General features: G+C 47.0%; 2 protein-coding genes across 6 annotated transcripts in view; one reads left to right on the plus strand and one right to left on the minus strand.

The window, feature by feature from the left end:
* Positions 1-572: 572 nt before the first annotated feature.
* Positions 573-27,160, minus strand: DESI1 (desumoylating isopeptidase 1). Of its 4 annotated transcripts, none has more exons than XM_053226856.1 (6): positions 26,800-27,160; positions 17,417-17,438; positions 16,239-16,308; positions 13,804-13,913; positions 12,991-13,146; positions 573-2,882 (listed from the first exon to the last, which is right to left on the minus strand). In XM_053226856.1, the coding sequence occupies exons 1-6, from the start codon at positions 26,885-26,887 to the stop codon at positions 2,858-2,860; spliced, it is 471 nt and encodes a 156-aa protein (XP_053082831.1). In that variant the 5' UTR covers positions 26,888-27,160; the 3' UTR covers positions 573-2,857. The 4 variants fall into 4 exon arrangements, with proteins under 4 accessions (XP_053082831.1, XP_053082832.1, XP_053082830.1 ...); XM_053226857.1 differs by having other exon boundaries at positions 588-2,882; positions 12,991-13,113; positions 26,800-27,150; XM_053226855.1 differs by lacking the exon at positions 573-2,882 and adding an exon at positions 8,794-11,300 and having other exon boundaries at positions 26,800-27,150.
* The window catches only part of XRCC6 (X-ray repair cross complementing 6), a 48,569-nt gene continuing 25,403 nt past the window's right edge, over positions 4,006-27,171 (plus strand). The window contains exons 1-3 of one of the 2 annotated variants that reach the window (XM_053226851.1): positions 4,006-4,162; positions 13,485-13,596; positions 22,584-22,655. The gene's annotated coding sequence lies outside the window, so the exon portion shown is untranslated. The remainder of the gene's footprint in view (positions 4,163-13,484; positions 13,597-22,583; positions 22,656-27,171) is intronic. The other variant, XM_027070623.2, reaches the window with a different exon arrangement.

The raw sequence follows: 27,171 nt of genomic DNA on the forward strand, positions 1-27,171 counted from the left end.
GTCACTCCGTGACTCACCCGTTCCTTGCTAATGCCTTTGCCCTACAAATCTTAAGCGTTAATCTGATGGCCTTTGCTCAGGCTCTGGACTTTACCAGATGGCCTTGGCGGACTAATAATCCTTCCGCTGTCATTCTGTCCACCCCGTGAGGCCTAGCTCATGGTCCACCTCCTTCAAGAAACCTTTCTGGATCCCTCTATTCATAATTCAACCATCACGTTGACTTTATGATCAGTCCTAGGTTGCCTTCCCTCCCAGCTCCACCATGTGACTTTGAACAAGTCACTTCACCTCTCTGAGGCTTTGTGTCTCCATCTGTGAAATGGGAAGAATATCACCTACTCTGTAGGGTTGTTGTGCATATGCAAAGAAATAAAAAATGTAAAAGAGCCCACATAGGACCTGGCACACAGCAGACCTATTCCAAAGGAGAATTTGTATAGATGTGTTTGATACTGTTACTGATTAAACAGGTATTGCACGTCAAAAGTCTTAAAAATGGGCAGACCTCTGAGCCAGCAATTTAACTTTTAGAAAATAAGGGAAAAAATGGGGATCGGTTAAATTATGATCTATTTATGAGATGAAGTGCCACAAAGCCATAAAAATCTGTGTTGTAGAATATTTAGCGTGGAAAAAGCATGGTAAGGAAAAGCAGCAGGCTGTCTCTGGGTGCTGGTATTATGGTGAATTTCAAAGTTCCCTTTGAAATGCATGGACTACAGCTTCCTCTTCTCCAGGATTCTGTTTTGGCTTCCTTCCATACTGCCAGAGCCAAGCCCCCCCACTGCCTCCCTCTGTGCTCCCAGGGAGTGCCATTCAGTTTGGGAGTATGCCTGGGTGGGCATTTTTGCTGCATCCACTATTCTTGCCAATGCCTGTGATGAAGTTTGGGGGTGATGGTTTGTGGGGTCCAGAGCCGATGGCCAAGAAAGAATTCTTGAAGACGTCTTTGGTGCAGAAAGGTAATTTTATTCAAGCATAGGGACAGGACCCATGGGCAGGTAAGAGCTGTACAGCAAGTGTGGGAGTGACCCTTTTATGGAGTCGGGGAGATGAAGTAAGGAGGAAGTTTCTAAAGACTTTCACATGCTAAAGACATACTGGAGGCCTAGCTATTGTTGAATTAAGGTGGTTTTTCTCTCTAGCAAAGCATTAATATTGACAACAGGGAGTTCCTGGACTTTAGGCCATTGATGGGATTGCCTTTTTCTGGTAAACTGGTGGAGTCTCTTATCTGTTTAACCATTTGTTTTTTTGTCCTTTCCTGTTTTTGGGTAGCTGGGAGTGTCCAAGGAATAAATACACGTCCCACCTGGGAAGGGGGTGTGTGCCAGCTTTACTTTGCCCTCAGCTTACCTCACGCTCCCTCATCACCTGTGATCAGCTCTGGCAGTTTAGGCCATGCAAAGACACACATCCACACACCTATGAGTGGCACTTCAGTGAACAATGCTTTTGATAGTTTTTTGTTTTGTTTTTTTGTCTTGGTAGCTGCAGTGCCCTAGGAAGATCTGATATGGTTTGTAATGTTGGGGTTTGGAGCTGAAGTCCAAGAAAGAATTCTGGAGATGTCTTCGGTGTAAACATGTGTTTTTATTATAGCACAGGGATAGGACCCATGGGCAGAAAGAGTTGGAATGGGTTGTGAGGAGTAACTGATTATATACTTTGGGATTTGGGGAAGGTAAAGACAAAGAGAAGTTTCCAAAAGGACTTTCATATGCTAAAGAAGATTCTCAGGATCTAAGAGGCCTTGCTATTGTCAAACTATGATCTTTTTTTTTCTTTTTTCTTTTTTTTCTCTAGCAGAGCATTAACGTTGAGACAGTTGGGACTTCCAGGAGGAATATTAAACTCTGCCTGTCTCAAGGATTTGTCAATGGGCTGCAGGTTATAAGGAAATTTAATTTTGTCTACATTTCCTTTTGCCTTTGTTCTCATCAGATCGCTCGAGGCAGAGTCCGGAAAACCGCAGTTTGGTCCCTGCTAACTATAAGGACTTGGACAAGTCACATTTCCCGAACTGTTTCTTCATCTACATAATGGGGACATAATCCCCACCTGATAGGACTATGAACAGTGAGCTAGGAATAACCATTATTTATTGACCCCCTTACTATGTGCTAGCCATCACACTGGACAGTTGACTGCATATCTTCATGCATTCTCACAGAATATTGTCTCCACTTGGTGAGGAAAAACAAAAGGGATGTACCCAAGGCTATATAAAGAACCTGGCAGGCCTGCGGGCTGAGACCAGAGTGAACAGGTAAGGTGATTACCTGCACAGGCAAAAAACTTAGGAGGACACCAAAATAAACATCAAAATAAGTGGTGTTTTAATTTTTTTCTTTCTAATTTAATATTTTTAAAAAATAAAAATTAATGCCAAAAAAATCTGTGATGAGCAAAATATAGAAAAAAATGTAAAAGACAGGACCAATAATTGTGCCCTGCTGAGGAGCCATATTCAATCCGGGCCATAGGAAAACACCTGTTTGTTTGTTTGTTTGTTTGTTTGTTTGTTTGTTTGTATCCAGGCCCTATGCCAGAGTTTGGTTCATTCATTAAACAAATGTGTTGGGGTACACACTGTTCTGGATTCTGGGAATACTGTAGAGAACAAAACAAGGGCCTTGCCCTCAAGAAGCGTTTGTTTTCTGTTGAATACTGACAGCAAGCAGAACCATCTCCTCGGGAAGGAAAACCCAACTCGATCTGCTCTTCCTGCTCCATCCAGATCTGGTCCTTGGGTCTCTGGGCACTGGTGATGAGGGAGCATAAGGCAAGCTGAGGGCAAAGCGCGAACTAGCAAACATGCCCCTCCCCCCAGGTGGGATACTTGTGACATTCCTCAGGCACTCCTGGCTGCCCTAAAGCTGAGAGAAGGAAAAAAGAAATAGTTAACTGATAGAAATCACAGTCGTGCAGGACAGGAGTCACCAATAGTTTACAAATGCAAATGTTTTAGTAAATTACAAGAAAAGGCAATCTTATCAATAGCCTGATCTCCAGAAACCTATAGACTCAGTTTCCTGGAGCCCCAACATCACCCTCCCTTCCGTAGTGATCTGGGAAACAAAGGCAAGAAGGAAATGGTAAATAAAATTAAATTTCTTTATAACCTGCAGCCCATTGGCAAATACTTGAGGCAAATACAGAGCATAGCATTTCTCTAGGAACTCTCTACGGTCTTCATGTTAATGCCCTACTAGAGGGAAAACAACCTTAGCTTGACTATTGCAAGGCCTCCTATCTTCTTCTGAGTCCTCTTTAGCATATGAAAGTCTTTTTGGAGGTCTCCCTTTTGCCTTTACCTCCCCTAACTCATGGTATATAACCAGTCACTATTCACAACCCCAGTGCAGTTCTTTCTGCCCATGGGTCCTGTCTCTGTGCTTTAATAAAATCACCTTTTTTGCACCAAAGACGTCTTCCAGAATTCTTTCTTGGCCATCGGCTCTGGACCCCCACCACTCCAAAACCCCATCACTGGCAGGGCCTAAGACCCCTCCCAGAGCCCAGTTAGCTAGTATAGAGCCGGTGGGTGGGGCTGGAATTGCCTAAATTAGTCTCTCATATCTCACAGCCAAGAGTTCCTAGGAACTGGTTAAATGCAGATACCCAGGCCCCACCCTGCTGCTGGGCTCCAGAAGCTGTAGGATGGGGCGCATAAGGCAGGACAGGTTTTTGTCTCCTATGGATTGGGTCCACTCTTACAAATACAAACAAAGCTAAGCTCCCAACAATAGCACATCTGTAGTGAACTAGTTTCCTTACAAATACCTTTCACAGTCTCTTCCAGAATTCTCACTTCAACCTTTTTTACTGAAACCCAGGGAGGGGGAGTGAGTGCTCTGAGGCACAAATCCAGGAGTACCAGACGGAGTAGCTCTGTGGCTACCAGTGTGTCCCTTTAAGAGGGAGGCTCATCCCTGGCAACTGGTGTTCAGATGGGGCCTTGGAGAGGCCCTAGGGAGAGGCAGAAGTAGGACTGGGGGAACTGGGACTACAGAGACTGGTCGTCAGAGGGCATTCTGAGAGCACCAAAGGAAGCCAGGTCTGAAGACAGGGGGCCTGAGACCCTAGCCTGGAAGGATCCTGCTCAAAAAGGAAGGCTCTGGCTCTTTGGGGCCAGACCTTTGACTGAGATTTGGAGGTTAGTGGCTTCCATATTTGGTTTGGACAGTGTAGCTCCTACCCTGGGTACTTCACTTGCTTTTGCCAAGAACCCTTTGAGGTGAGTACGCTTATATCAATTTCTAGAGGTAGGTACTGACACCAGAGTACTGACACCCTCTGGGGTGACCTTGGCTTCCCAGAATCACAGCAAGGTCAGAATTCACATTAAGTTCTGTTCCTCTAAAGCCCATGCTTTTCCCTGCCCCCTTGGTGGAAGGCCAACTGTCAACATGTGCTGAGTGAATATGGGGGGTGTTGACCCTCTTTTTCTCTATCTGGGGTATGACTTTTTTTTTTTTTTTTTTTTTTAGAGAGAGAGCATGAATGCATGAGCAGGGGAAGGGGAGAACCTTAAAGCAGGGTCAACGGGCGCAGGGCTTGAACTGTGAGATCATGACCTGAGCCCAAATCAAGAGTCGGACACTTAACTTACTGAGTCACCCATGCGACCCTGGAGTGTGACTTTTTCAGGGGTGCAGTCCCGGCCTGAGGAGCAGCCTTGATGCAGTGTATATACAGGCAGACTGACCGTTCCTCGGCTGTCCCTCCTGGGGCTGTCCCTCCGCAGCTAGGTGAACTTGGGCAGGTCCTTCCCACTCTCTGAGCCTGTTTCTCATCTATAAATGGGGCCACCACTGCCAGCCTCTCCCAGGCTGTCAGGAAGATGAGGGGGCGCAGGAAAGGAGCTGTGCTAAAAGGGGCTTTGCAAAGAACAGTCAGGGCTGGTTGTTGGTTCTAATTCCCTCTTAGTTTATGGGCAGCAGAAGGTTGGGAGATTGTGGATGTTGACTTTTTTCCTCCATATTTCAAAACACCTGCAGGACTTCTATTGTTTTCACAATAAACAAGTCCCGTTGAATTTAAATAAGCAGAAGAGCACATGCTCAAACAAGTCCAATTGAATTTAAATAAGCAGAAGGGCACATGCTCAGAGGTGGTGTTTGTGGAGGGGGTGGAGGCTGTTGTTGGGTTGGCACAGGCTCCCTTGGGGCCAAAGCCAGTGGGGCCAGGGATGGCACTGCCCCACCTGGAGATGGGGGGCAGGGGCGGCAGCCCTCCCTCCCCCTCTACACCTGGGGTTAGTGATCTCTGTGGATCAGAGCTCAGCCCCAGGACTGAGAACTAGTCTCTAGAGTCATGGGCAGGGAGAGGAGTTTTGCTCCCCAGGAGGGGTGGTAGAGACTGTCTGATCTATAGTCTTTATTCTACAGATTCAGAGAGGCCCATAGAGAGGGAGGCCTTGATCAGGGTCATTTGAGTCAGAGGGCCAATCCAGGCAGGTATGTATCCAAATCCAGGGTTAAATTTTTATGGCCGACCCTCCCCTTTGATGTCCGCCCCGCAAGGAGATGCTGGCTCTGTGCCAGGTCCTGTGCTGGGCTCAGGCACTCAGGTGATCACAGCTAGACCCTACCCCTGGAGGGTGCCCCAGCTAGTGGGAGCCTGCCAGGAAGCACCCACAAGAGGAGGGGTCTTCTCTGGGGTAGGGAGAAGTCAGGTTTTGTAGAGGAAATGCTGTAGCTGGGCCTTTAGCTCTGAGAAAGGGGTTGCTCTGAGGATAGCTGGGGAGAGATGATCCAGGTCCAGCAAACAGTAAATTGAAGGTGGAGGTGGATACTGTTTGCAGTGACAGTGGCCTACACTTAACAGCAGGGGATGGGGGTTGGAGAGGTCCAGGGACAAACTTAGGAAGGGCCTTGATAAATGTGAGAACAATTGGACTGTTGTACTGTGGGCTTCTGGGCGGGGTCGGGGGCGGCACAGTGGTTGAGGTGTGTAGGGGGCAGGGCTTGCTTCTGTGACCTGGGGTAGGTGAGACTAGCCCCTTGGGGGTGGGCTGGGCCCCGAGTACATCCACAGCGCCACCTGGTGTCCACCTCTCTCACTGCAGCGTGACCTTGTGGGGCTTTCTCCAGGGGAGCCAAACCTTTGAGCAGAGATCTCTGCAGGGGACTCTGGGCTCCCAGGCCACCCTTCAGACCAGGGTCAGTCCCGGAAGCCCTACCCCCTTCAAAGCAGCCAGGCTCCGTGGTCAAGTGGTCACATTCAGTGATGTGCCAGACCCCTCCTGGTTCTTTGCTGCCCTCTCAGGCCAGAGCCCCTATGAGTGTGAGGACACAAGGGTCTCATGGTCCAACCCACCCGCCCAGGCAGGCGTCCTCTTACACCATGATCCCATTCCAGAGCAGGTCCGGCCTCCACGCACACAGCTGTGATGAGCAGCCTACTCTTACCTAATGGTTCCCTCAAGCTTTAGGGAACTTTGCCGGAATGTCCTCTCCTTAGAGCTTCCTCTATCCAGTACCACCAGGCACCATCACTCCCTCCTCAATGGTTTTCTTTCAACCTTGCTGGGGCCGTACAGATCTTCACTACATGCTGAGAACAAAGGCAGGTACCACACAGCATGTTCAGCATGTGTGTCTTCAAATCCACAGAACCCTCTGCAAAGATGTTCACAAAATCCAACACCTCTTAGGATGATGGGATTGCAGACAGCTTTTCCTCTCATCTTTGTACTTTCATTGGTTGCTTACATTTTCTAGATATATAATACGATCAAAGCAAATACTTTTTGGAAAAAACAAATGAAGAAATCTAAGCACACCCCAAACTAAAGCTGGAGGAGCTCCGCTGAAGCTCATGGATGCAGGACAAGGGGCTGTGGCAGTGGCTGCGCCATCCTGCAGCTCTGGCCTTTCCTGTTTCACAGGAGCTGTCCATTCCTCCCAGCACTCTGAACACCAGGGGAGCAGGGAGCTTCTTCGCAGCTCCCCAGTCACTTAGCAGATGCACAACACACCTCACCTCTTACCTGACAACTGCAAGCCCCCCCCCCCCCCCCCGCATTTTCTGCTCTTGCACCATCCCGTCTCTCAACATAGCAAATCGATTATGTCACTCTTTGACCTACAAAGCCTCGCGCCGTCTGGCCCGCTGGCCTCTCCAGCCTCCACACCTTCCACCACCTCCTTGGCTCTCGTGCTCCGGTCATTCTGGCCTCCGTTCGGTCCTTCCAACATTCTTTTCACTTGCTGCTCCCTGTGCCCGGAGTGTTCTTCTCTCTGATCTACACTTTGTCAGTGAGGCCTCAGATTAAACATCACCTTGTCACACAACTTCCCCAACCTCCTGACACTACTCCTTCACACCTGGGGAATTCACACCTGCTGCCACCTGGTTGTATTTCCTCCCTAGCACTAGGCCACCTGAGATCACCAAACTTCTCTACCCTTTTGTCTCCCAGCCTCCTCAGAATAGAATCCCTGCCGGGCAGGAGCCTTGTTGGTCCTGCTCACCTCTGTACCCTCAGCACAGAGCCCAGGGCTGCTTTACATACAATAGGCTCCCAGGAAGACGTTTGTGGGGATGAATGAATTTACCCTAGACTGACTTGCCGTGAGTCACAAAGTCTAAGGGTAAAACCATGTGTCATTTCCCACAGAAGCAGGCAGTACACATCAGCAGCATCTGGTCTTGGAAATTGTCCTCAGCAGAGAGGATTGGCAGGGGCCTCTGCCCAGAGCTGGCTCACAGGAGCCCCCAGTCAGTGGCTGTTGAATGCATTCTGCTCTCAGCCTGACATTCACTGAGCGTTTGATCTGTGCCAGGCACAGAGCATAGCACTTTACATTTACTCTCTCGAAAACCACCCTGTGAGGTAGGTACCATTTCCTCCATTTTACAGAAAAGGAGACAAACAGACTGGCCCACAAGTGGCAACGTTAGGACTTAAGCACAGGCTGTGTGATCTCAGAGCAGGCACTCTTAGAGATTCCTGCCTCAGAACATGTCAGCTTTGGGGGCAGGGGGAGATGTCAGCCAAAGTCACCTACCCTCTGTGTCCTCTGGAGAGACAGAGCCTTATTCTTCAGCTAGCACGCTGGAAAGACACAGTGCCTCAATAATAAGGTCTCACAGGTGTGGTGGTGAGAACATGGCCTGGATTCAAGGGCCCGGCCGTTTGCCACCTGGATAACTTAGTTTCTCTGTACCTGTTTCCCCATCTGTAACACGAGACCAGTACCTACACCTCAAGTCCGTTGTGTGTGAAAGTACCTAGCCTTGCCTCGGCCTGTGGCACGTGCTCACTCAAAGCCAACTAAACCAACAGACACCTGCGGCCACACTAGTGTCTGTAGTGCCAGGGGACGCTCGGAGAGCCATCCACCCACCTCCACACTTGTTCAGTGAGGTCGTCGTAACAAGGTGGGCAGAGATCCTTGGGGCCACAGACCCAACCTATAGCCAAACTGAAACCATAAGTATACGCTTCTTGGTGGGGTGAGATGCTCTCTGATGGCCAAGGTCCTCTAGAGGAAGATCTCAGAAGCTGGGGCCAGCAGACGAGGCTTTGAGTCTTTCTCTACCACCAGCTTCAAGGTGACATTGGGCAAGTAGTATTCTCTCGGGGCCTTTTCTCCATTTTTGTAAACCAATGGTGAAAGTCAAATATTCTTTCCTATTATTGTCACTTCTCATCCACAAGGCTAACAAACAAGCAAAGGCAGCATATCCAGACTCAGCAGAGTTAAGCTCAGAGGGAGACAGACTGAAAAGAAGCCTGGCTATGTTGGACGCATACCCAAACCTTAAGCACGACGCAAATGCAGCAGGCAGAAATGAGTTTATTGCATTAGAAAAAACATCAAAGAAAACCAGCAAACACCTCCGTACTAGACACAGTCATTAGTTTGACTTCATGGGCAAAAAGGAATCTCAAAGGTACAAGCTTTATTTTGGGGAAGGGGTGAGGTCCATCCCTCCTCCTTCCCTGTCCCTTTAAACCAATGGACCTTGATGGAGGTGTCTACTGTATGATACACACATGGCTCATTTCTCACTCTGCTTGCCTCGCACACTTGTGTGGAGCTAGCTGGTCATAATGAGCACGCTCCTGAGGTTCTGGGATTGACAGAGAAATGTGAGGATTGGGTTGGCGGTTGTAGCCTGAGCCCAGGCTTCCAAAATGAGTGATAGTGGGACTTGGGTGGGGGGGAGAGAGCTGGCCTTCCTGGAGAGCTCAGAGAAGGCTGCTTGCTGGCTGATCCCTCCATCTTTCACCACAAGCCTAGAGCCCAGGCATTGGCACAAACGGCTGCTGGGCATGAAGGGGGACTTTCAGTGAACCAAGTGACAGTCTCTCAGGGTAGCTACTTTGGCTAACTTCTCCTGGGTCTGGAGTGACTGCTATTAGGAGTGAAGCCAGCTGAGCCTGGATATGGGGGAGAAGAGAGAAGGAGACTGTGATGCCACACCTTCTGGCTAGAGCTGAGAGCCCTGGGAGGGAAAGTCTGGAACAGGAGCCTGGAAGAGACAGAGGGCTGGGCAAGGCAACCTGGAAAAGGAGAGAAACCTGGGTGGGAAGCGAAGGACTCCACTAGTAAGCTGCCTTCCCGGGAGGTACCCAGCCCGAAACCTATTCTCCGTGAGCCCAATTCTGCCAGTAGGTCAACATTAAATAACAGTCCCTGCTAGTTTTCTGCTCTCCAAAATGTCACTTGACATCACAGCTGGTCACCATGGAGGTGTCTCTGGGCAGGTCACAGGCAAACAGAAAGGCAGAAAATCACCTTTTCCTCTAGCCAAGCCCCTGATGACGCCAACTGCTATGGCTAATGGTAGAGACGGGAAGATGAGCAGCAGCTTTTTGAAGAGCAAAGGCACCTGCTGCAGGCCGGACCCCAGGAAAGAGAACATAATTCAAGTCTGAGAAGTGGCAGGAGCTGTGGCGGGAGGGACCCATAGATGCCAGGGCTGGGACTCAGGGACCTGACAGCTCTGAGACCCTTCTCCACACCCCCCCAAAAACTAACTTAAGGGAGGCATGTGTAGAAAAGGAATCTGAAAGCCTCTCCAGGTAAGAAACGTCCAGATTGGTCCTCCCTATAAGCTCCTAGCAGCAGCTCATTAGGAAAATGCCCAATCAGGCTCTCAACAATGCATCCTTAAAGTCAGAATGACAACAGAAATAACATGTGCCTTCAAAACACACTGAGGATAATGTAAAAAATCTCTATCAGAAACAACTCAAAATTTGCTTGCCACCTTGATTCTGCATTATTATTCTATCTTTCTACATGAGGGATATTTTCCTAGAACAGGGAATCATTTCCCCTTGGTCCCTAGCTGAATATTGCATCTGGTTTGGGGGTGAAGGGGGGTGGTACAGGGACTACAAACAATCTACATTATTACTTGTAGACAATAGGCCTGGGTCTCTGCCGCTCCAGCCCAAACCTTCACAAACTACGAGGTCAGCCATGCTGAGGAAGAGCAGCCTGTAGCCAGCAAGGCAGGTTCTCCAAAATTGATGTCAGAGGGTTGGCAATCAGTAGGTGGAAGGAAGAATGGCTTTATCCTGTTTTCTCTGGCCTGACACTTGCTGTCACTGTCCCCTGATCCTGAGGCTTTTGGTTGCTCCAGCCCTGGCCCCGTGGCCTTGCTTGGGGTAGGGAGAGGAGGTGAGAGAGGCTGTGGCTACAGAGTTCACTTAGGTTGGGTCAGTCATCCTGAAACTGGTCTCACGTGCACCAAATCCTTTGGTTCATTTAACGCTAGAGAGGAACTGCTTCCGGGATGTTGCAATGGCTGCTTCGTGGATGTTGTAAAACTCACCTGGGTCCCACAGGTGGTGGCAACCTGGGTACAGCGTGGGCGTTCTCTGGAAAGAGGTTCTGGGTCGGGGCTCCCCCAAACCGTGCCTCTTGCCTTCTGCTTAAACAAACCCTCTCCCTTTCTCCAGTGTGGAGGATGCCTAGGAAGCAGCGTCAAGAGTGAACTCACAGACAAGACAGCCTTAATAAATTAGTATAATACTATTAGAAGGGATGGCATTTTGTTCTGTTTCTTAGCAGCATTGTCCTACATGCAGCCTGGTGATCTCCTTCCCTGGGAAATTTAAAAAGCCTTCCCCTGGTTGTTAGCTCTGATGTAAAATTATAAAATAGAAATCTGGTAGGGTTTGTTTTGTTTAAAAAGGAAAAGCCCCGGTGAGGCAGGGCGGTCCCATGTAGTCCTGTTAGCTCTGGCCGTTGGGTCGGCCCACGGGGCTCCCTCCAGGAGGCTGGATCTGAATGGAGTCCAGGAGGGGCCGCAGGGCCTGTCCGAAGGGCCTGTGGAGAAAAGAGACCCAGGGGCTTGGGTGGGCTGGGTGCAGACAGTCACAACCGCGCCCATGGGTACAGTGACGCCACCACACAGGGAAGAAGGACACCCATAACCTCACTCGCTTTTCTCACCTACCTCGCACATCACGTTCATGGAGGAGCCCTCAAAATGGCCTGCTCTGTGTTTTTATTCCTGGGGTCCCCCTCACCCCGCGGAGATGCTACCGTCTTACTACTTCACCTGTAGACCCTGGTTAGCTCTGGCTTGAACAGGCTAGCTGCATACAGGGAACTAGAGCTTTCTGACCTTTCTGCACTTGAATCTTTAATTCTCATGGTATACATGGATAAAAATAAAGTTTAAGTGAGGAAACTGAGGCAGAAGAAAAAGGATAAGAAAAAGGTATTTTCTAGGGAATACTCAGGAAAAATGACAAGCGCAGGTTGCCAGGAGGTGTTAAGGCCACTTTCTAAAGGGCTCCCAGTTTGCTCTCAGAGTAACTTGGCTGGAAAAAAACACTGCAAATACTGGAGCCTTAGAGACTTTTCAAAATTCCTAGAACCTTAAATCAGGGTGCCCACAACACATCTCAGTTACTGGCTTTCTTTTTCTTTGGTGGATATTGCCATTTTTGAAAATCATGTCCAGGTTCAAAGGGAGCATTCTCAAGCGTAAACAGATGACACCAAGATATATTAACCTTAATTCAGACAAGTCCTGGAGCTTCACCCACCAAATAATAACAGCAAGAACATTCCAGCTACTTATACTTGCTTAGGGCCTCATAACCTAGATCCTTTAGTAAGGCTGTGAGGCTTAACACACCCACCAAGGAACGGGAAGGCAGAGGCAGGGCTGGGAGATGGGGCTTTCCTCACTAGATTGACACCGCAGCCTTGTTTCCCTTGCAAGTTTTTCCTAAGAGGTTTCTACCCAGGTGTGAAAAACAGCTCACCTTGCTGAGCCTGCTAAACCTGCCAGGATCTCTGTTGGACAGGGCCCCAGTTCAGGAGAAACTGAGTCAGGGTTCGCAAACAGACATGGTCCTGGAGTGGTTAGAGGCTTGCCTGAACACAACAGCAAAGGAAGGGAAGGGTGTGATGGCTTTGGGTGTGTGTGTGTGTTGTGTGTGTCCTTTCAGGGGACACTGCTTAGATGATGGCCCACAAAGCTTGGACCACATCAGGGTGGGAGGGGCTACAGTGCGTTCTTGAAGAAAACATCTACTGAGGTGTGAGGGCAAGTAGGAGGTTGTCTCTGAGGGCATCAAAGAGCTCATGGTGCAGGGGAAGAAAGACTAACAAATGACATTCGCAAAATAAGCCACCTACTAATCCTGTGATCTGTTCTCTGCCTGTCTATCTAAAAGTACACTTTATGCGAGGACTTCTGGGGAGTGGCACGCTTCATGAGATGCCAGGGCTCTGTACAAATGCTGGAGCCGGCGTCAAGTGGATTTCTAAGTTCTGTGGTTGCACTCAGGCCAGGATAGAGTTGGTTCAACTCCAAGGAGGGTGAAGTATTACAGGCACGCATCAGTGAGTGGAGAGAATGGTGGCTTTACCTGGTAGCAGCTGCCATCATGACAGGGCCCACCTAGCTCGGGAGGATTCTGCTGAGATCAGGGGCCAGACGAGCAGCACGGACTGTGAATGGGGATTTCAGGGGCTGAGGCAGAGACCGAAGGCCACTTACGTGGATAGAATTTCAGAGGGAAGGTCAGTGATGTAGGAAGGGATCTTCCGCCCGGTCAGGAACTGTGCCACTTCGTTGGTAAAGGTGTTACAGTTGTGTTCAAAGAGGTTGTAGGCCTCGCTTCTGTACATTGTAAGAAAGGTTTGAAGAACAGATCTGAGAGAGTCAGCAAGCACATATGTGAAATAACTCAAACCAGGAAATGGCATGGAGAGCATAGCTGAGTTAAGAGGACTGTGATTTTCCTTTTCTCATACACTCCAAAAGGACTGCTTGATTTGCCACTCTGGACCACAAAAACAGATTTTTAAGGGAAAGATGAAATAAAAATATATGGCTCCTCTACAGTTTCAGTAGAATCTTCACAGTCACAAAAGCAGAGCTCTAGTGTTAAACACTTACTACAATGACAATTGACTAAAGCTTAAAAGAAAACCTGCTCAAGTTGGCATTTCATCCAAATCCCTCCACAAACCCTGGTTTTGATTTTTCAGGACGAGCTACTGGCCCAGGATGGGTTGAGAACAGCAAGTGCTGAGACAGCAGCAGCTGATTTTAATCAGAAGGAATAAATAGCCCTTCCTGTCCTCAGGGTTTCAGCAGAAGGTATGCTGGGATGGGATATCTGCCTGGGAGCAAAGCTGAGCTCTTTCTGTGGCATGATAACTGCTTTCTCTTCCTATTTATTCAGCAAATACTGGGCCAGACCTTGTGCTGAGTGCTCTGGGCGATGTGACCTTGTGGCTGCCCTCTGGGGCTGATCGTCTAGTGGGGGGACAGACAAAACTAACCACCACCCCTGTCTCCACTCACCGGAACAGAGACTCCCCCAGGGAGGACAGGTATTCCAGAAAGAGTTCTTCTGTGACTTCTGTGCTCCCCACATCAACCACAGAGTCTGGGGGCCCAAGCAATGTCCCTCCCTAAAAGAGCCAACCCAAAGAAAGTCATTAAGTCACCATCTCCACTGAATTTTTTAATGTGGCTTCCCTTGGGAGACCACAGATGCTCTGTTCCAACGTTTACCTTTCAGAGCATCCAGGGCAGATGAAGAGTGTCATTTCCTCTCTGTATCAAGGCTGCAATGGCTTAGAGCTTCCTGTTAACTCTCCATTGCCAAATGCTGGCAACGTGGCTAAGAAGCTGGGCTGCTTTCTTCTGGTGGGGCCCTGGGAAATTGAGTCTCTGGCCAGTCTCAGGCCAGACCCCTGATGCTGTCACCTCATCCAGTTGATAAAAAAATAGAAACCCAGAATCTGAAGTCTCCCTTTGTTCCCAACAGGCCTGATCCCAAGGGCACAAAAGGAGAACCAGAAATGGCTAGCCCTTGACAGGCCATCTTTCCATGCCTATATTTAAGTGTATGCAGCCAGTTTTTTCTTGTGACACACTTGCTATCCCTTAGAACACTGGGGAAATGTGAAGACTGTCAGAAGTCTGGCAGGCTGGCAAACACTTCCACAATTTAGTTCTATTTTATCTGGGAGGCTAATCTAACAATGTCGATAGGGTTCCCCAGGCAAGGGCGTTAATGGCCCATGAAAGGCCTACAGGAAACCCTCCACCATGGGTTAATAGACTGCTACAGCAGACTAAAGGAGAGCCTGAGGCCAAGGGGAAAGCAGCCATGGGTGTGCAACAGATCACTGGGGAGGACAGAGCTGGGAATGGCTAGGGGGTAAGGGAGAGCACTCCTGAGCAGAACTCCCTGGAAAGATCATTAATTCACCCAATAGCTATTGGGCACCTACTGTGTGGCTGACATTGTTCTAGGCACTGGGGAAAGCCTGGTGAGCAGGATCATTACAATCGTCCAAGAATAATGGTCTCAAAATTGTAAGAGACTGAAAGATCACTATTCGACCCCCTATTATTCATTCATATAACAAATATGTATTGAGAACTTACTATGTGCCAGGCCTATGCTAGGCACTGGGGGTACGATGTGGACAAAACAGATGAGATTCTTGCCCTCATGGAGCTTATAGTCTAGCAGGGAAGGCAGACAAAAAAAAAAATCCCATAAACCAATATGTAATTTTGAGCTGTAATAAGGTTATTAAAAGTCCAGCATGCCATCAGTACATATAACAGGGGACCTTTCCAGTCTGAGGAGTCTGGGAAGGCTTGCCTGAGAAAGTGACATTGAGCTCAAATCTGAAGGATGGAGAGGCAGAACCAGGCGAAGGATCAGGGAGGTGGACGAAGTGAGAGAGTAGGTTTAAATGTCAAGGTATGTTCAAGGAATGAGAAGAAGGTGTGTGTGTGTGGGGGGGGGGGGGGTTGGCGGGAAGGCACAACCTGAAAAGAGGTCATTCAGAGAGGGAGACAGTGACCAGATCAGATAGGGCCTTGGAGGCCATGCTGAGCTTTCTGGGTTTTATCCCAAGAGCAGTGGGCAGAGTTCTGACTTCAGCAGGGGAATGCCATGATCAGATTTTCATCTTGAAAAGATCACTTTGCCTCCTGTGTGGAGACCTGACTGAGGAGGAGCAGAGGTACTGCTGTGGTCCAGGCTGGACGTGAGCGTGGCATGGATGAAGGTGAAAGCTCTGGAAATATGGGAAGAGATGAACAGAGACTGACTTAAGATATATTTACAAGGTAGAACTGACTGGGCTTAACGAAGGATTTGTTACAGGAGGTAAGGGACCAGCGAGAGGAAGAAATCAAGAATGACTTTCCATTTATGAATAGCAAAATGAATGGTTGGTTGGTCTTTGCTTGAGCACCTTCTACGAAAACCTTAGATTGCTCGGAGAGAAAGTTTGTGGCAAGGTACATGGGTTTTAGAGACAGAGAGTCCTGAGTTTTAGTACTGGTGCCACTTACTGGCCATGTAAGTTTGGGCAACTCACTTTACCCCTCAGAGCCCTCATCCTTCAGCTCAACATTGACCGAGTTCATACTATGAGCTCGGCACTGAGCTGGTGACAGGGACAGAGAGTGAGACACGGTCTCAGCTCACAAGGAGCTTATACACAGCTCCCTGCAGAGACTCAGGAACAGCTCATCCATCATACCATGCTCGGTGTGACCCAGAGGGACCCACATATGTCGAGGGGGCACAAAGGAGGCCTGGGAAGGGTGTTTTTGAGCTGAGTCTTAAGGTAGTTATGAGGAACTAAGCCACAGGCTGACATCCACTGGGCTAGAAGCCAGACATACAGAGTAGTAGTAAAGTTCCTGGTCTATGGGAACCCTGGGAACGTGAGACTTCAGGGCAGGGTGTGGGTGAAGCCACTCACTGGGGGACAGCTGGAGATACCGCCACTGCCGAAGAAGAACTCATCCTTGTGCACAACTATGGAGGTATGCCTGCAATGCAGAGAAGAGACAGGATAAGCCAGAAAACTTCAAACTGGTCTGAGAAAAAGCAAACACCACACTTCAAGGAGAATAATTTCTGCCCAAGGATAGGACTTACACGGTCAGCAGCCTTATAAAACTAACCAAAAGCATAAATACCATAGATCAGAGTTTCTCAAGTTTGGCACTACTAACACTTGGGGCTGGAAAATTCTTTGCTGGGGGGCTGTCCTGTGCATTCTAGAAGCTTAACAGCATCCTGGCCTCCACCCACTAGTTGCCAGTGGCACCCCCCCAATCAGTTGTGACAACCAGACAGGTCTCCAGACACTGCTGAATGTCTCCTGGGGCAGAATAGAACACAGCAGAAGAGGAGTCCCTAGATTCACCCTGATACTGACACACCTTTACTGAAATAAAGCTCTGCAGACTAAGGGGTGTTCCTAGGCAGTTAACAGGAGAGGTTAACCTGGACCATGCTGAGGCAAGACCTGTTTCAGGTGGAAGTGCTCATATTACTCGGTTTGAGTCAAACGAAGCAAAAAGACATTCTGGTCATCCCAAATGTCAGCAGGCTCCAGAAGTCCAGATGGAATACTGACCTATGGTCTCCTCTCATTAACGGAACCGAGAGCTCAGCTACCATCTTGTCTGAAAGGGGTGGATCCAGTGCTGACAGACCACGGCAGATGTGTTTTAAGACAGCCATGTGGAGCCCTTGGGACTTCTGTAGTTAGAAGGCTTGGTCAGGCGTGGGCATGACATCATTCTACCTTTCTTTACGCGAGGGTTTCTCAACCTCAGCACCACTGCCATTTTTTGCTTGGATAATTCTTTATTGTGAAGGGCTGCCCTGTGCATTGTAGGGTGTTTATAGCAGCATCCTTGGCTTCCGTCCACCCATCAAAAATGTCTCTAGACACTGCCAAATTCCCTGGGGTTGGGGATCGGGGCACAAAATTACCCCTGGTTGAGAACCACTGCTTTAGAACCTGGAAGTTTCATGATACAGAGAGTTAGGTTTCAAGCTGGAAACATAGACTGAAACCTGAAGTGCACAGGTACTGCTTTGTTTCATAAACCAGTCAGTCATTGTAAGGAGTCCCACCCAACTTACCAGATGCCTTCCAGTTGTTTCCCTGTAGAGAAAAGAAGAGATTTAGCTACTCAGGACCAGAATAAATGGCCTCCCAGCCTGAGCAAATTCAGAACATCACTCAAACCCACTATAAACCCACTCAAACCCACTTTAACCTGCTATAAACCTCTGGGGGGATTTTCCAGGAATGCAATTTTCCTCCAATAAGGTCCTTAGGTCATGATATAGGTATGTCATGTTAAGTAAGTTGAACGATTGTCAGAATCCTTCATCAGAATGCAAGATAAAAACACTGGTATAGATGTACCCCAATTTTATGTTTGTTTTTCTTTCCCTGTCAGGGTCAATTCAACTTTGCCTTTAATTTGTCTCACATATAGCGACAACAGTAAAACAATGGTATAAAAAAGCTATTATCCACTTCTTCATTGAGCATATGGGAGGTGAAACCCTTCAGAAAATGGCAGCGCGAAACTTTACAAATGCCGTCCATTTGGAATAGTCAATGCAAATGTATTCTGTACCTCTATATGGCAGAAATGATGTTAGATATGGAAATGAAAGTACGAAGAGATCACTGTCCTGCTTTAAGGAGCCCAAAGCCAAATGGAAAGAGAGACACACATAACTAAGTAAAACACAATGTTGATAGGTTCTAATTATACAGTGGTAAAAATAAGATGCTATATATGATAAAGATAAGGAACTACCTTCATAAACTGTCATTCAACCCAGGAAAAGTAGGGGCAGGGATGGACGTTTCTGCCAGAGGGAATAGTATGTGCAAACCCATGGTTGTGATAAAGATCAAGGTCCTGCAGGTTAGAACAAAGACTGTAGTGATGGTGACAGAAGGAAAAGTGGTCAGCAAGGATGCCAGGAAAGTAGGGTAAGCCCAGACAGAAGGCTGTCCTACACCGTGGGGGCATTCATGGTTGTTAGGCAGCCAGCAGAGTGCCTTAACCAGATCTATGTTTTTGTTTTTTTTTAATGTTTATTTAGTTTTGAGAGGGAGAGAAAGAGAGAGAGAGAGAGAGAAACATGTGAGCAGGGTAGAGGCAGAGAGAGGAGACACAGAATCTGAAGCAGGCTCCAGGCTCTGAGCTGTCAGCACAGAGCCCAACTCAGGCCTCGAACTCATGAACAGTGAGATCGTGACCTGAGCCGAAGTCAGATGCTTAACCGACTAAGCCGCCCAGGAGCCCCCAGCTCCATGTTTTTAAAAGACAACTGTATCTTTTATTTATTTTTTTAATGATTTTTTAAAGTTTATTTATTTTGAGAGAGAGGGAGAGAGAGATAGAACACAAGCAGGGGAGGGGCAGAGAAAGAGGAAGGGAGAGAGAATCCCGAGCTAAGAGCAGCCTGATTCAGGGCTTGAACTCGCAAACCGTGAGATCATGACCTGGGCTGAAACCAGGAGTGGAACACTTAACTGACTGAGCCTCCCAGGCGGCCCAAGACAATTGTATCTTTTAAAAGAGAACTCCTGACGTAGAAGATAAACAGGAGGGCAGGTCATAGAGAGAGCTGACTGGAGTGAGGTCTTTGCAATAGTCCATGGGAGACACTACGTGACAGTGCTAAGGATGACGAGACCCGATGTGAGGCTCAAACTCATGAACTGTGAGATCATGACTTGAGCCGAAACCAAGAGCCAGACGCTTAACCAACGAAGCCACCCAGGTGCCCCAATGCTGTGTCTATTTTACATATAAACATTTCATTCTCTGTTAGTGTTATGAGGCTAAGTGAAGTAACAAGGAAAATCAAATGTAGCAGAGTTCTGTCCGTCCTCCAGTTGGAGGCAAGTCTGCTTTTCACTAAGAGACCGGCTGCTCTGGCCCACGAGGTCACAAATGGGGTTTCTGGGGTAGCCCCCTAAAGGCTGTGGAGCAGGCTCTGCCCTTATTCAAACAGCTCAAATTCCACAGAGGTGGATGTGAAACAGACTGGATGCTGAAGGGGAGTGGTAACCCATTTACGACAAGCATCTTCAAATGGACTGATTAGACGTACATCCTTTCTGAATCTGAACTGCTCCCAAGTTATCCTTATTCTCACATCATCCTTATGTGGTACAGTAGGGCAAATATTTATTACCATCATTTTACCATCATTTTACAATTTATTACATCATTTTACATATTTACAGGTAAATAAAGATGCATGGTTTGTCCAGCATAAAAGCAAGAAGAAAAAAACACGATATGACAATGTACTTGTGGGAGCAGCTGAGGTAGAAACCCAAGGGCAGCTGTTCAGTAGTCTGTTCTCAGGAGAAAGAAAACAAGGGCCACAGTCTCCTCCCTGCAGGGTGACAGGCATTGGAAAGTGGAACTTAACTGATTTAAAATAAAATTTTTTTTTTCCTTCCTCACTGGGGTGGGAGGAGGTGAGTAGGAGGTGGTGATTTGAATTAGGTCACAAGGCCATTTTGGAACATGAATTAAGCTCAGTGGATATTAACACACTACAGAAGCAGATTATTTTCCCACTAGGATGTCCTCAGCAGGCCAGAGAGTGGGTGGGTCAGATGCCTGCATGTCTCCAAGCCTGCCAGCACAGCCAAAGCACTGAATTCAAGGCCTATGAAGGACGCAAGTGAAAACAAATGGAAGACATGGAGAACAGCCTTGTTTCCATCATGAATAACAAAGAATGTAGTGAGGTCTCCATTAGTCAGCATTCCACTGATTGTAAGAGTAGTTAGTATATAAAAGCCAAGGAGAAAATACTCCACCTACCTCATCAATTAACATGGATGGAGCACGTAGACCTACATGTTGGTTGTAGGACACGCTCAAGATCAGCACTTGGAATACTGCTGATGTTTAACCAATGTCTATTAATAAGTATAAGTGATGATGGCGATGGGGCAGCAGGGGCCTCTGTGCAGGTAGCATTAGCTCATTGGTATAAGTCAAATGCAGTGCCAGCTCACTTCCCAAATTTCTCCTCTCATGATAGTATTTTTATTTATTTTATTTTAATTCCGGTATGGTTAACATACAGTGTTATTAATAGTTGCGTGTGTGTGTGTGTGTGTGTATACACACACACACACACACACACATTGGTTAACATACAGTGTTATTAATTGTGTGTGTGTGTGTATACATATATATATGTGTTTTTTTTTAAGATTTAATTTTTTTTTAAATTTTTTTTTTCAACGTTTATTTATTTTTGGGACAGAGAGAGACAGAGCATGAAGTGGGGAGGGGCAGAGAGAGAGGGAGACACAGAATCGGAAACAGGCTCCAGGCTCTGAGCCATCAGCCCAGAGCTTGACACGGGGCTCGAACTCCCGGACCGCGAGATCGTGACCTGGCTGAAGTCGGACGCCCAACCGACTGCGCCACCCAGGCGCCCCTAAGATTTTATTTTTAAGTAATCTCTATACCCAACCTGGAGCTTGAATTCACAACCCTGAGATCAAGAGTCACATGCTCCACTGACTTAGCCAGTAAGGAGACGCTTGATAGTGTTTTTAATTGACAGTGTTCTAGTGTGCTGGGTGGCTCAGCATTTGCCAGATTACCATCAACGTGAAGGGGTTAATGTTAACTTAAGAAATCAGCTTGCCCTTCTTTGGGCCACTGGATAAATACTGAATCTAGGTTGGAAAAAGGTAAAAGGAAACATTTGTATAACATAACTGGGCCTCTGCCAATATATATATATTTTTAAGTTTATTTATTTTGAGAGAGAGAGAGAGAGAGAGAGAGAGAGAAAGAGAGAGAGCATGGGAGGGGCAGAGACAGGCAGAGAGACAGAATCCCAAGCAGGCTCTGCACCATGCGTAGGCTTGAACTCATGTGGGGCTTGAACTCATGAACCGCGAGATCACGACCTGAGTTGAAGTTGGATGCTTAACCGACCGAGCCACCCAGGTGCCGGAGAGGGTTCCCTTTTAATCACTGCTTGTTTTTATTAGTCAGGCCTTGTAGCAATGTTTTGAGGAGCAACATTCCACCCAGGCTGTATTTACTGAACACCAAGTACTGTGGATATCTAGAGTTCTTGCCCCCAGTGGAGCTTCCAGTCCAGTTGGGGGGGGGGGTGTGGATATTGATGAGAAAATGAACAATTATAAAACAGAATGATGAATGCCACTAAAGGAGAGTACACTGTGTTATTAGCACATACTAGGGACACACAACCAAGATTTGGAGGGATGGTGGTCAGGGAAGGTTTCCTGGGGGAAGTGACACTTTAGTTGAGATCTCAAGGATAAGCAGAAGTTAGCCAGGCCAAATGAAAGTATTCCTGGCAGAGGGCACAGCCTTTGAAAAGCTAAGAGGTAAAAAAGAGTGAACGGTTTCAGTCCTGTTAGGGTGTACAGCAGCCCTTTTCCACTGGGATTCCGAAAGAAAATAAACCCTCATGCCCCAGGGTATCTATTGGCAGAATTGAGAAAATAGTCTATCAGATCATTTCCCTCAGAGCTTCATTCTCATGTGTAATCCAGTTGAGAAAGGCTCCTATTGACTGTGTTCAGTATGTGGAGACAGGTGAGGGTGGAGAAAAAAGCCGGAGAAAGATCACGAAGGGCCTTGTAAGCTGCGTTAGTTTTCATTTTGCCATAATGAAATCACATGATTACTAAATTAATTCCTTAGATGGATATAGAACAGTTCATACAATGAACAATAAAAATCTAAAACAAAGCACAATAGATGGCATTAAAACATTAAAAACCCCTTCAGATTCAAATAAATTCTATGTAATCTTCAAGCTTAAGTTCAAGTCCCAATTGTTCCTATAATCAATATTTATTGCGGGGCGCCTAGCTGGCTCAGTCGGGGGAGCATACGACTCAATCTTGGGGTCATGAGTTCAAGCCCCACAGTGGGTGCAGCGTTTACTTTAAAAAACAAAAATTCTTTGAGCATCAGCTCTGACTGGCTACCTGGGATGTACTGAGAAATGAGACAGTCTCTGCCCTCCAGCAGCTCAAGGTTCTTGATGAAGTCTTTCTGACACATTCAGCCCACCAAGGCCTCTCCCTTCTTTCAAGACCTAAAATGATCGCTTCACCACTCACTCATTTTGGTATCTAGTCATAATTTATTTTATGCTGTTTTCTAATGTTGCATGTGTATGCATGTTATTTTTAGTGAAATAAACCGCTGGAGGACAGAGTTCATGTTTTTTACTTCATTACTATTTTGTATTACAGAATCAAGCAAGGACCTGAGTCCAGAGTAAAATTTCAAACATTCCTTAGATTGCATTCTGCCAAGAAATAAAGGTCTGCATTCTATATCTTTACGTCTTTAAACCTGGGAACAATTTTGAGATAGGCTTGTAAAAAAAAGTAATAAATAAATGTAATCCCAGGACGTGCATATACACAAAACTTTGGATCAGAAAACAATCAACAAATATCAAGTGCCTCTTACTGTAATTAAAAAAACCCCAAACATCTCTGCATTTATGCCTATGTACTTTAGCACACAAAAAGGTCATGAGATTTAGAGAACAGCCGCAATTATTAAGAGGACAAATTTAAAGGACAATTATAATAGCTAATTACTGTAGGCAAATGGTACACTATGAAAAAGAGGTACAATCAGCTGTCTATTAGAATGCTAAAGATAAATTTGGGGCCATTTTCGTGGTGATTGAAGGACAATGGTACAGAAGTACCTTCATGGAAGCAATTCTAGGAGACTGAAAACTGGACAGCACAGAACTGTGGAGTCTGCATGGTTTGCGGGGGAGAAGGGAATTATGTTGGACTTTATCTAGTCCAATCATGACGGTAACAGAGCTAGATGGGGTCTTATCATGAGGCTCTGTCATAACAAGAAAAGAAGGTATTACTGATGAGGTCACACTAACTTAGTTTGAGGAATGATCATATATCTGTGATTATGAATGGCACATACACATTGAACCCAGATATTTTTCTCAGCCAAATTTGAAACACGTGACCAAAGATGGCTTTACAAACTTCAAAAATTATAAAGGGACGCATTACACAGTAGAAGGGGTACAGCAACATGATTGACAACATGAGCTCTGAAAGTCAGACTGCCTGCGTTTATAACCCAGTCCTGCCACTTACCAGCTGTGGGAGCTGGGGGCAAATTTAATGCCTCAGGTTCCTCAAACGAAAAGCAGAAGTAATAACAGGACGTACTTCACAAAATTGTGGTGAGGGTTATAACACACACAAAGTACTCAGAAAAAAAGAGTCTGGCACATGGTAAGCTCTCAATAAATGCTAGCTATTAATATGCTTCTGGAAGTCATAGCAAAAATCAGGAAACAAATTGACTTTTGAAAGGTTCAAATATATTTAGGAATGGGAAATCAATATATGGTTACTCACAAAACTGGGACATACCCAACCTTAAGGTTGGTGATGTCTGGACAGGATGAACCAGTACAGCAATGCCCATTTTCCATAAGTTTTCAACTCTAGAAGGTAATGACCATTAGGTTTGATAACACTTTCATTACTTTTGCAAAAGGCATAAGAGCAATATGGGAAAAAGGGGATAGGGAAGAGAGAATTAGATTGGCAGGTAAGGTGATGTTCTTAGAAATACCATTGTGGTCAGGTGTGCAAAGTTGGTTAAGTTACCATTGTTGGCTAGGATTTCAAATCTATGTAAAAAAAAAAAAAAAAAAAAGTGAAGGGGATAGGTCTAGCACTCCACCTTCAGTTATGGCACTTTTCCCTTTACCCATGACACTCCAAAAAAGGCATTCTTTCAGTTCCAGGACAAGGCCAAGCTCTTTCCTGCCTCAGGGCCTTGGCAGATTGATCCCCCTTAAGCTTAGAACACTGTAACTCCCTCACCACTTTCCTTGTGGCTACTTCTTCATCCTGAAATTCCCAACTTAAAAGTCACTACTCTTGCCACCATTATTTAGAGTAAGTTTCTCCTGGGGTGCCTGGGTGGCTCAGTTGGTTAAGCGTCTGACTTGGGCTCATGATCTTACAGTTCACGAGTTTGAGCCCTGCATTGGGCACTCTGCAGGGAACCCACTTCAGATCTTCTGTCCCCCTCTCTCTCTACCCCTCCACCAGTTGTACTCTCTCTCTCTCAAAAATAAAAAAAAAAAAAAGAAAGAAAAAGGAACATCTGGTTGGCTTGGTCGGTTGGGTGTCTGATTTCAGCTCAGGTCATGATCTCATAGCTCGGAAGTTCAAGCCCTGCATCAGGTGGTCCTGACAGCTTGGAGTCTGGAGCCTGGTTTGGATTCTGTGTCTCCCTCTCTCTCTGCCCACCCCAGCTCATGCTCTGTCTCTCTCTCTCCTTCAAAAATAAATAAACATTAAAAAAAATTTTTTTGAAGTAAATTCCCCTTGTTACTTTCTACCTTAGCAACCTGTTTGCTTCTTGCACTGCCCAGCATTTACCACAATTATTATTTTAAATAATTTAATTATTATTATTTTTTGCTTATTTTTTGTTTTCTTCACTAAATAGTTCCAGGATGGTAGTGAACATCTTTGCTCAATATATTATCCTCAGTTAAGCTTACCATTCAGACTAGCACATAGTAGGCACTCAAAAAAAAATCTGCTGAATCAATCATGAAGCAGTGATTCCTAAGAGCGCTTACAGCTATGATTACACTAATCAAATGGCTCCATTGCAAGAAGTTTAGTTGGAACTTGACTGATGTAATCTGTTAGTGATTAGCACCTTCTCCAATGACTTTGTAAGTTTTGCTTTCAGTTTTGCCTTACTCATTTTAACAACTGGTCATCTAGGCCCAAACTTCTACCCAACAATGGATTGGCTACATAACAATTATCTGAGGAGCTTATTAAAAATACAGATTTTTGGATCAAAACTCCAGAAGATTCTTAGTTAGTACTTGTGTAATGAGGCTCTAGAATCCATACATTTAAAACTTTGTTTATTTTGAATGTTATGTGTGTAGTACACAATTCAAAAGGTACAAAAAGTTTATTGTGAAGTCTCCCTTCTATTCCTGTGGCATCAAGTTTCCCTTGCTATAAGTTACCACTGTTTCAGTTTCTTATGTATTCTTCCAGATAATTATTTGCCTACATGAGCATGTATAAATCCTTTGCTTTCAAAACATCTGAATATTTAAAGAATTGTTCCAACTTTGCTTTTTCTACTCGTACTCAACAAAACGTTGAAGGTGAAGTTCCCTGTCTGTTGAACAAGCATCCTAGGTGATTCTGATGTGAAGCCAAATATGAGTAGCCAATCAGTGGCCTAGGGTTAAGAGACTGAGTTCAACTCACTAAGATACATTAGAAACTCAAGGACATTGAAAAGATGCCCTCAAAAGTAGCCTTGCTTACTTGACCTCTGCCCTTTTGCCTTAACCATGAGGCAGAGAGGAGACACAGAATCCGAAGCAGTTTCCAGGATCTGAGCTGTCAGCACAGAGCCTGACGCGGGGCTTGAACCCACAAGTGGTGAGATCATGACCTGAGCTGAAGTCGGCCGCCTAACCGACTGAGCCACCCAGGCGCTCCAAGGACACATTTTCTAATGCGTCCATAAAAGCCAGGAAAGACTAGCCATTTAAGCGAATGTTGCCAAAGTTGTTCAATTTTTCAATTCCTAAAATCCTTTCCTGCCCAATATCACCTGAAATCACAAACTCGACCATTTCTATGTTAGATGAGACATTTTTGGTATTTGGCTTATAATGAGGTTTGATGTGCAGTGAACTAGGGCTGATTTTCTCTCCTGGCAGTTAAGTAGTTTAATGGAGCACAACCGAAATACTTCCTTTACTAACCCTTACTGACACAACAGTATCCAGTCCTCCGCGAGAACTGCTTTCTAACCATCTGGGCAAAAGCAATTAACTTAGAAACTGTAGAGAAGACCGCATCGTCAGGTCAGAACTTCGTGAATTCTCGAGTCCGGACTCCAGTAGACCTGACTTCACCTCTACCTGGGGGCGATGGCTGGGCCCCTTGTGCAGCTCTAGCTTCCTATTCCCATCTACCCCAGAGACTGCAGTTTCCTTTTGGCACGGAGGGAAGGCTCTCTAAGGGCCACCCCGGAATCTCCTCCGCAGTGTCCCTTTCATCACGAGGGGCACCGCGCGGCAGGCACCCTCACCTCCCTTACACTGCGCCGAGGAAGGAGTGTAAAGGGTTCCCCAAGTGAGGCAGGGAAGACGCCGGGATGCAGCGCCAGCTTAGCTTGCGGCTCTGAGGGGCAGCGGGAGGGCGTGACTCCTCCGTCCCTTCCTCCTGGACTCAAACGTCAAGACAGAAAAAGTGGGGTTCAAGGCGCCCAAACCTCAGACCTCTCCCTTCTCCACTCGGGCTTTTCTCCATCCTCTGGGCCCCGCGTCTCCCCCTGAGCCGTGGTCCAGGCCTCCCTACCTCGGCCGGCCGGCCGTCCCGGCACCCTCTCGCCCGCCCCCAGCCCCCTCACCCAGCATGATGGGGCTGAGCCGCCGGGCCAGGCCCTTGGACAGGTCGTACACGTAGAGCTTCACCGGATAGAGATTCGGCGGCTCCATCGGGACCCGTGGCGGCGGTGGCCACGAAGTCCCTCAGGCACCCGGTAGCAGCTTGGACCTTCCCGTACCCGACGGGGGTGGGGAGCGTAGGGAGCGGGGGACCGAGCCCAGGCCCGGCCTGAGGGGCGGGGGAAAGGCGGCCCTGCGCTGCACGCGCCCCGACACCCGCCACGGGCAACGACTACTGTGAGGTGACAGAGCCGGGACTGGCAGGGACCGCGCTGAAGAGGAGGCGGGGGCGAGGACGCACTCTTGCGCATGTGCCTACCTTCACGACGGGCGGA

Source organism: Acinonyx jubatus, chromosome B4 (genome assembly GCF_027475565.1).
Source record: "Acinonyx jubatus isolate Ajub_Pintada_27869175 chromosome B4, VMU_Ajub_asm_v1.0, whole genome shotgun sequence".
Classification (NCBI taxonomy): domain Eukaryota; kingdom Metazoa; phylum Chordata; class Mammalia; order Carnivora; family Felidae; genus Acinonyx; species Acinonyx jubatus.